The sequence below is a fragment of the Garra rufa genome, chromosome 10, assembly GCF_049309525.1.
Source record: "Garra rufa chromosome 10, GarRuf1.0, whole genome shotgun sequence".
Taxonomy (NCBI): Eukaryota; Metazoa; Chordata; class Actinopteri; order Cypriniformes; family Cyprinidae; genus Garra; species Garra rufa.
In genome coordinates this window covers 5203611-5214159 of record NC_133370.1, presented here as the reverse complement: position 1 = coordinate 5214159, position 10549 = coordinate 5203611, and the positions used below count along the sequence as shown (strand labels likewise).

The window sequence follows — 10549 nt, the reverse complement described above, 5'->3', positions numbered from 1 at the left end:
TGTTATAGATCACAAAGGAGCACGGTTTCAGCTAAAAAACAATTTGACTTTAAATCAGTTTACATTTTTAAACATTCATTGTGCCATTAATTGCAATACATTAATACAGTGAGATTTTTTGCACAAAAAGTTTGCACAAGAGGTGTGAGAACAGCCAGTGCTCCACACAGAGATCTGATCTCATCATGATGCAGTCTGTCTGGAATGACATGAAGAAACAGAACAAAATGACACACTAAAGGCCATTGCACACTGAGTATAAAATTTTCATCCGAAATTTGTACACATAAAAAATAAATGCAACCTCTTGTTATGTCAGTCGATTTTGTCAATCGTCTGTCATAAAAAAAATCGGATCAGGTTCGATTTTCTGCGTTTTCGCATCCATAACAAGCATTTTGATAGGAAAGGATGATGAATGAGAAAACGGAATGCGAAAAAACGCATCTGAAAATTTTGGACTCAGTGTGCAATGACCTTAAAGCTGGAAGAACTCTGGAAATGTCTCCAAGATACTTCAAGTAACCTACAGTACAGTTCCTGCAAAGCTACCTGAAAAAACTATGCTCAAGTGCACCTAGGGCAAAAGCTCCTTTAAACGCAAAGGTTGACTTAATTTAGTTAATAGAAGTTAATTGATAAAGAAAATCTATTTACAACATTATTTTTGACAGCATCCTCATTTAACAGCATTTTTATACAAGTGCATAAAACTTAACAGTACTGTAGCTTTGCAGGCAGGTTTCTTGAAGCCTCTTGGAGATGTTGCCACAGTTCTATTGGTTTTAGTCTGTCTCAGTTTGTTTTATTTCTTACATGTCATTCCAGACAGACTGGATGACGATGAGATCAGATCTCTGTGTGGAGCACTGGCTGTTGCCAGCCTCCTTGTGCAAATCTCACTGGATTATTACATTTAAAGGCAAAATGAATGTTTGTAATGTAAACTGATATTTTCATACTGACACAACACAGCATAAGATTTCCATAGGCATTTTAATTTTGGCCACCACTGTACATTTCAGATGGCCTGAGGGTGAGAAAATTAACAGCAAATGTTCGATCTCTTTTTAACTGATGGGTTCTCACCATCATAGCAATAAGAGCACAGATGTAGCTCTGCTTCATGACGAACTTGAACACTTTTACAACAGTGCCTGGTGGCCCACCCTCCTCTTCTTCCTCCTCCTCCTCCTCCTCTTCCTCTTCCGCATCTGTCTTCTCCTCTTCCTCCTCCAGCTGGGAGTCCAAGATCTCATTTGTGTTTTCATCCGTCTTCTCTGTGTGGAGCATTAAAGTAATAAAGTCATTTCCATTTGTTCACTTAAGAAAAATGTCAGTGGAATGATCAGATATGAGTTAACTAGAAAACTATTCCCAGACAAAATACCAGGTTATAGTGCAACGAGCGCTTTTGAGGAAGAGCTAGTCACTGGATTTGCCCAAGTTTTAGCCGTTTTGTTTTTTTAAAAGCCTTAGTATCAAATTAACTAGATACTGGAGTATAGTTTTTGATATATACACTCTTTAAAATAAAGGTTCTTAACAGCAATGTCATAGAAGAACCATTTCTGGTTCCACAAAGAACCATTCAGTCAAAGGTTCTTTAAAGAACCATCTCTTTCTTACCTTTTTACAATCTGAGGAACTTTCTTTCACCACAAAGAACCTTTTGTGAAACAGAAAGGTTCTTCAGATGATGAAGGTTCTTTATGGAACCATTTAAACAAAAAGATTCTTTTATGGCATCGTGAAGCACCTTTAATTTTAAGAGAGCAGTAATTATTTTTTACTTATTTTAGTGCATTTTGTTCAACCAAATAGTGCCTTACCAAATAACTAAATTAAACTAACTAACTTATGGATGTGTGTTTACAGTATTTCACCTTCAAATTCCACAGGATGATCCACTTTGTACTGAGGAGTTGAGTAAATGTCCAGACTGACTGGTCCGTTCTCAATGGGCACGGCGGACACATAGTCAAATGATGTCCCGTTAGAGTTAACCACCACTACCTTCATAACAACAGGGAAAAAAAATACACAAGACATAGGTCATATTATGTATTGTGTACAGAAAATGACTAATATTTTTCCAAAAGCAAGCATGCACATACAGCATGCAAGATGATTTTGTAAATTATAATTGTTTTTGAAGCCAGTTTTAGAAATATGTATCTAGTTTTAACATATGCATGTAGTGTTTAATACACAGCTGAAGTGTACAAAAATCTTTGCTTGTCCAAAATGGCAAATCTTACAAAATCAAGAAGAAAACATCCAAAAAAGAAACAAATGTGCAATTATATTCGACATAAAGAATGCAGTGCATTGTGTAATTTCTTCAATGACACATTTTGGCTACAAATTCTCACTACCAGAATGGCAATAAATAAATACATAAAATAAAACAAATAAATTGTACAGTATATTTTAGTATATTTGATTTGTGTTACAATAATGAATTCATATGCTATTAATATCAACCTAATTATACTATTATTAAAAATATATATAACTATAAATAAAAATATCTAATTATATTAAAATTATTACATATTATAAATATATATATAAATTGCACAGTATATTATAGTATTTTTAATATTAATAGCAGTAAAATCTTTTTTTAAGTAAAAAAATAAATAAATAAATCTAACGGGATTTACAAAAAAATGGTAATGAAAATTTAGAGGAGTTTTAACACTTTTTGTGAGATTCACCAACCCCATTGAATCATGCCACATCAAGAGCAGTGTACACACAAACACAAGCCACTAAAAGCTCAAATCAATCACACTATATTTGTCTACAGTTAAAATTTGCAGACACAGAGTTACATAAGACTTGGCAAAACCACAATGAGCGCAAACCTCTGAGGTGCTGTACCCGTCCTGAGTGGAAATGAGCTAAAGAGAGAGAGAAAGAAAGAAAGGCAGCAGACAGGGCAAGGTGAATGTATTGATGAGCACAGGGGGGTCGATAACATTATGCTGTTCTCTAACATCAGCGCTGATCAAGAGCAAAGTACAGCGGCACTATTCACAGATAGAGACCAGCACTCAAACCGACATGAGCTGAAAAACCTTTAATGCTGACAGCTAAAGTTTAAGACAACATTGGCGCTCTTGAAGCTGTAAGCAAGACGTTACAGGCAAAGGCAAGACGTTACAGGCAAAACCTGCACTGGTCAAATTTGTGACTAGTGGAAGAAAACACACTATGTGCATTTGTAGATTTTAATTACAATACATATCTTTAAATGCAATTTTTATTTTTATCTCTACTCTAGCAGCACTTAAATTCAATAAAATTTATAGTTCACTTTTCTGAAGGTTTTTACTGATGGGTTTGTTCATATATCATTCGCAGTGATTTTTTTCTTTAGAACATTTTATTCCTAAAAACACAGTGAAAATGCATATATTTAAAGTCTGTAAGTTTTTTCTCAACTCCAGCAGCATTTGCACACACCAAACTTAACAGATTTATTCCTGTCTATATTCTAAAGATGTTTACTGTTGGGTTTGTTCATATATCATTCACACAGATTTCTATAATATTCTATTCTTAAAAACACAGTGAAAATGCATATATTTAAAGTCTGTAAGTTTTTTTCTCAACTCCAGCAGCATTTGCATACACCAAACTTAACAGATTTATTCCTGTCTATATTCTAAAGATGTTTACTGATAGGTTTGTTCATATATCATTCACACAGATTTCTATAACATTCTATTCTTAAAAACATGGTGAAATTGCATATATTTAAAGTCTGTGAGTTTTTTTCTCCACTTCAGCAGCATTTGCATACACCAAACTGTCTATATTTTGAAGATTTTTACTGATGGGTTTGTTCATATATAATTCGCACTGATTTCTATAACATTTTATTCTTAAAAACATGTTGAAATGCATATATTTAAAGTCTGTGAGTTTTTTCTCCACTTCAGCAGCATTTGCATACACCAAACTGTCTATATTTTGAAGATTTTTACTGTTGGGTTTGTTCATATATCATTCCTACTGATTTGTATAGCATTTTATTCCTAAAAACACTGTGAAAACGCATATATTTTAAGTCTGTGAGTTTTTTCACCACTCCAGCAGCATTTGCATACACCAAACTTAACAGTGTTATTCCTACTTATATTCTGAAGATTTGTACTTATGGGTTTGTTCATATATCATTTACACTGATTTCTATAACATTTTATTCTTAAAAACATGGTGAAAACGCATATATTTAAAGTCTGTGAGTTTTTTCTCCACTTCAGCAGCACTTGCATGCACCAAATTTAGCAGTTTTATTCCTGTCTATATTCTGAAGATTTTTACTGATGGGTTTGTTTATATATCATTTGTACTGATTTATATAACTTTTATTCCTAAAACCACAGTGAAAATACATATATTTAAAGTCTGTAAGTTTTTTCTCAACTCCAGCAGCATTTGCACACACCAAACTTAACAGATTTATTCCTGTCTATATTCTAAAGATGTTTACTGTTGGGTTTGTTCATATATCATTTACACTGATTTCTATAACATTTTATTCTTAAAAACATGGTGAAATTGCATATATTTAAAGTCTGTGAGTTTTTTCTCCACTTCAGCAGCATTTGCATACACCAAACTGTCTATATTTTGAAGATTTTTACTGATGGGTTTGTTCATATATAATTCGCACTGATTTCTATAACATTTTATTCTTAAAAACATGGTGAAATGCATATATTTAAAGTCTGTGAGTTTTTTCTCCACTTCAGCAGCATTTGCATACACCAAACTGTCTATATTTTGAAGATTTTTACTGTTGGGTTTGTTCATATATCATTCCTACTGATTTGTATAGCATTTTATTCCTAAAAACACTGTGAAAACGCATATATTTTAAGTCTGTGAGTTTTTTCACCACTCCAGCAGCATTTGCATACACCAAACTTAACAGTGTTATTCCTACTTATATTCTGAAGATTTTTACTTATGGGTTTGTTCATATATCATTTACACTGATTTCTATAACATTTTATTCTTAAAAACATGGTGAAAACGCATATATTTAAAGTCTGTGAGTTTTTTCTCCACTTCAGCAGCACTTGCATGCACCAAATTTAGCAGTTTTATTCCTGTCTATATTCTGAAGATTTTTACTGATGGGTTTGTTTATATATCATTTGTACTGATTTATATAACTTTTATTCCTAAAACCACAGTGAAAATACATATATTTAAAGTCTGTAAGTTTTTTCTCAACTCCAGCAGCATTTGCACACACCAAACTTAACAGATTTATTCCTGTCTATATTCTAAAGATGTTTACTGTTGGGTTTGTTCATATATCATTTACACTGATTTCTATAACATTTTATTCTTAAAAACATGGTGAAATTGCATATATTTAAAGTCTGTGAGTTTTTTCTCCACTTCAGCAGCATTTGCATACACCAAACTGTCTATATTTTGAAGATTTTTACTGATGGGTTTGTTCATATATAATTCGCACTGATTTCTATAACATTTTATTCTTAAAAACATGGTGAAATTGCATATATTTAAAGTCTGTGAGTTTTTTTCTCCACTTCAGCAGCATTTGCATACACCAAACTGTCTATATTTTGAAGATTTTTACTGATGGGTTTGTTCATATATAATTCGCACTGATTTCTATAACATTTTATTCTTAAAAACATGGTGAAATGCATATATTTAAAGTCTGTGAGTTTTTTCTCCACTTCAGCAGCATTTGCATACACCAAACTGTCTATATTTTGAAGATTTTTACTGTTGGGTTTGTTCATATATCATTCCTACTGATTTGTATAGCATTTTATTCCTAAAAACACTGTGAAAACGCATATATTTTAAGTCTGTGAGTTTTTTCACCACTCCAGCAGCATTTGCATACACCAAACTTAACAGTGTTATTCCTACTTATATTCTGAAGATTTTTACTTATGGGTTTATTCATATATCATTTACACTGATTTCTATAACATTTTATGCTTAAAAACATGGTGAAAACGCATATATTTAAAGTCTGTGAGTTTTTTCTCCACTTCAGCAGCACTTGCATGCACCAAATTTAGCAGTTTTATTCCTGTCTATATTCTGAAGATTTTTACTGATGGGTTTGTTTATATATCATTTGTACTGATTTATATAACTTTTATTCCTAAAACCACAGTGAAAATACATATATTTAAAGTCTGTAAGTTTTTTCTCAACTCCAGCAGCATTTGCACACACCAAACTTAACAGATTTATTACTGTCTATATTCTACAGATGTTTACAGTTGGGTTTGTTCATATATCATTCACACTGATTTCTATAACATTTTATTCTTAAAAACATGGTGAAAATGCATATATTTAAAAGCTGCAAGGGTTTATCTCTACTTCAGCAGAACTTACATTCACTAAAATTTACTGTTTTATTCCTTTCACTTTTCTGAAGGTTTTTACTGATAGGTTTGTTACCCCTTCAGTCGAATCACTTCGACGTTACATTGGGATCTCGCCTGAGAGACCGATCATCTCTGAGCCTTATATAAAAAAGGCCAATTGCAAATTGGCGAGTGGACGTGCGCGTCGGCCACTCCCCCGCACATGCGGGTATATAAGAAGGCGGCGCGCATCACTCAAACAGACTTTCGCTTTCAGAGCCGGTATGCTCAAGCCTTCTCTCCTCAAGAAAAAGGAAAACTTCACGTTCCTGCTGCTCTCTCTGCTGGTGTGCGCCGATTGAAAGAGACAAACTAAAAGAGTGAATTTCTCGGCGCCGCCAGCGGGGTCCCGCGGGCGGCCGTTTTCACGGCCATAAAAGCCTCCTGCGTTCCAGCGAGCAAGCCCCATTGAATGCACAGTGGTGCCGCGGTTTCCTCCCTGGGCAGACCGGGACTAAAAGAGCAATTTCTCACGGCTGTGTAAAGACGTTCTTTTCAGAATGGCTTTCCGGCCGTGCGCTTCTGGGTGTGGCAGTTTCCTCACCTCACTGGACGGACATGAAAGCTGCTTCACATGTCTGGGCATTGAACATGCTGAGGCAGCTTTCACGGATGGTTCATGCATTCATTGCGAAAGCATGACCATGGGAATGCTGAGGACTCGCCGCTCGCTCGCGGGCAGGCCCCCCTTCGCGCCCCACGGCCTGCGGAATTTTTCCGCCGCTGTGGCGAGGCACGAGGGGGAATTTCGAGTCACGGTGCCGAACGTTCCGCCGGCTCCAAAAGCCCTGCGGTCTTCCGCCCGCCAGCATACCCCCGTCGAGATGCCAAAGCAGTACGCCTCCCCGCCAGCCGGGCTGGGCGTCTCCTTTGGCGCTCCTCAGGAGGAAGAGATGTCTGACGCTGCGTCAGAGGGAGAGTCAGGGGGTGAGGACGCTCTTCCGGCGGCGCGGCGCCCCTCCGCGGTTGCTGCCCCGTCGGAGGCAGACTCCGAGCTCTCGGCTATGCTCCTCCGAGCCGCCAGGGGGATCGGCCTGGAGGTTACTCCATCGGCCTCGGCCGATCCTTCTCGGCTGGGCGACTGGTTCCTGGGGACGGCTCCGGCGGCATCGCCTCGCCCTCCCCCGGTGCCATTCTTCCCGGAGGTGCACGAGGAGCTGGTTAAGACCTGGCGGGCGCCCTTTTCATCTCGCCCGCTGCCCGGCTCCTCTCCCCTCGCCACCCTTGATGGCGGGGCGGCCAGGGGGTATGCGTCGGTTCCCCAGGTCGAGCGCGCTATGGCGGTGCAACTTTGCCCGCGTGGCGCTGCCACCTGGCGGGGCCGGCCGCGTCTCCCGTCCAAGGCGTGTGAGCGCTCGTCCGCCCTTGCGGGCCGCGCTTTTCACGCTGCGGGCCAGGCCGCCTCGGCCCTGCATGCGATGGCAACCCTGCAGGTCTACCAGGCCAAGGGGTTGAAACAGCTGCACGAGGGTGGTCCCGACCAAGGTACGATGCAGGAACTCCGCGCTGCCACCGACTTCGCCCTTCGTGCGACGAAGGTCGCGGCGCGGGCCCTTGGTCAGGTGATGTCCACGGCTGTGGTCCAGGAGCGACACCTGTGGCTCTCTCTGGCCCAGATGGCAGATGCCGACAAAGCACGCTTTCTCGACGCTCCCATCTCCCAGAGGGGCCTATTCGGCGACTCTGTCGAGGACTTTGCCCAACAGTTCTCGGCAGCCCAGAGACAGACGGAGGCGTTTCACATCCTGCCCCGCCGCGATGCTTCCATCCCGCCGCCGGAGGCACCGCCTCCGCCTGCACGTCGCCGAGGGCGCCCCCCTGCGGCCGCAACATCTACGGCTCGCCCCACCGCGGAGGCCCACGACGCCAGGTCGGCGAGAAGGGCCCGCAAGCGCAGAGCCAGCCGCAGGAGAGTGGCGCCGCCCGCGGCACAGGGATCGGCCCGAAACACCCGCAAGAAAACTGCGAAACGTCCCTGACGCGGGCCTCCAGAGGTGATTGAGACTGCTCCTTAGGGGATGCTAACAATCTACGCTCCCCGCTCCCGGTGGAGGGCCGGGAGCCACTGTGTACTTCAATGCTGCCGTCGGCTTTCGTCGACGGTACCCACTTTTTCTCAAAAAGAGCAATTTCTCACCTCTGGCTTCGGCCTCGAGTTTCCTTCTGAGCAGCACTTACACTCCTCGGAACCAGACTCGCGGCCGGCCTTCGCCAGCGCGGGATCCAGGGAAGAAGGTAAGCACTGCTTAGTGCAGTTAGACACTTCTACAGGACGTTCATCCTTCTGGGTTCTGTCTCCTTCCCTGTCTCCCCCTAGGCTGCCCCACCACGGTCACGTCGGTCAACGTTCCCTTGATACCACTACGATGGTTGATACGGACGGTACGGCCCGGCCCCAGGCGTCCGCCCAGACTCAGAGGTACCCCTTACTTTCTTATTCGGGCAGGCGTGCCTCTGTTCTGCTTGCGGAGGTCGCGTTCCTACTGGCGAAGGACGCGATCCAGCCTGTCCCTCCCCCGGGACGAGGTCGGGACCTTTCAGTCTCGACTTCACGTGTCCAGTTAGTGTGGTGGGTTAATACCCGCCCTGGATGGAGCTCTGTCCCGATCCCTTTCAGGCTGTCGGCACACTCGCTCACGACGAAGCACATACAGCTATGTTTCCGTCTCCAGGGCTGGGTTGCAGCCATCTGCCTGAAGGGCACCCGCTGTCTCGTCTCGATCTTCCCCGGCGCACACCCCTCCGGCGGTCTGCCCCGGGGGTCGAGCGCTCAGCGCTAGGTGCTTCCATTTGGCTAGTCCCTCTCCTTCCTGCCTTCTTTAGGCCATGGGAGCTCCCCTGTCCCCTTTTTCGGCAGACAGGTATTCGCGTCTTCAACCGTCTCTTCGACTGGTGCTTTACCAGCCCACTCGTGAGTTCCGTTGTGCGAACATAGGGACTTGGTGCCTCGGCACCCCCGCCATCTGGTCCTTCAGGCCAACCGAGGGAATTCGTTTCCTCGGTCGGGAGCCTGACTCGGTCCTTAAGACAGCCCGCCTTACTACCTAGAGCGCGCAGTCAGTGCTGTAGTTCCTGAGTCAATCAGGCACAACATAGCGGTCCTCTCAACTGAGGCTCCTGGGGCACATGACAGCTCTAGCCGCTAAGAGCCGCTAAGCTTGTTCATGTGAGACCGCTTCAGCACGATCGAGTCCCAGGATGGGCATGGCATCTCGGCCCACTCCGGACTGGCGTTTTCCCGCAGTTTGGCCGACAAGCCAGCCCGTGGCTTACCACGGGTTGGGTTGCCATGTACGACAGAGGCTTACAGCCTCTCCATCTGCTCCCAGGGAGTACGTGGCACATTTTGCTACTTGCCATTCACTTGAAGCAGGTAAACTCAACCGTGCAGCCTATCGGCTCTCACGGCAGTCCACCACCTGCAGGATGGCGACTCCACCCCGTGACGCAGCTAGTTTGGAGCATATCGGTAGGCCAGCCACATCCGCTCGCCCCCGATTGCTCTCACTGCCAGCTGCCTCCTTCAGAGTAGCGCTGGCACTCAGCTGACCTCCGGGGCCCAAGTACGCCCTTCCCCAGTGAGCCTCCTTGCACAGACTCTGTGCAAGTCCAGGGAGGACGAGGAGTAAGTCTGTTGGTTGCGCTACAAGAATGGCCCACCCGGACTCAGGTCTAGTAACCGTTCCCTCGCGGCAGTCCCTCCCTGTAGGGCACGGTATGACACCCAGACCTCTCCGGTCTTCTCAGGCCGTGATACAATTATCACTCAGTCCGAGCTCCCTTGACTAGAGGCAGGCTCGCACTGAGATGAGGTCTATTTGCTGGCTTTCCACAGAGTTACACGGTTGCAGTATGCTTCCCTTCCTGCAGGAGAGTTTGAGCGCAGACTGTCCCCTCACTCTTTAAGTATATGCCGCTGCTTCGCCGCGTATCACATGCAGTAGATGGAGCTAAGTAGGTAAGCATTCACTGGCCGTGAGGTTTCCCAGAGGTGCCCAGAACGCACCCCACACCCTCTTGGGGCCTTCCCGTCGCCTTCAGAGCCACGGGACGCTCCAATTGAGCCATTGGCCTCAGTCGAGCTAGCATTACTGTCATCAAGA

General features: G+C 43.5%; 1 protein-coding gene across 1 annotated transcript in view; it reads right to left on the bottom strand.

Moving 5' to 3' along the window:
- Nucleotides 1-10549, bottom strand: part of piezo2b (piezo-type mechanosensitive ion channel component 2b) — a 151711-nt gene that overhangs the window by 71224 nt on the left and 69938 nt on the right. The window contains exons 10-12 of the mRNA XM_073848538.1: nt 2874-2909; nt 1887-2016; nt 1090-1280 (exon numbers count right to left, since the gene is read on the bottom strand). Coding sequence (XP_073704639.1) covers nt 1090-1280; nt 1887-2016; nt 2874-2909 — 357 coding nt within the window. The remainder of the gene's footprint in view (nt 1-1089; nt 1281-1886; nt 2017-2873; nt 2910-10549) is intronic.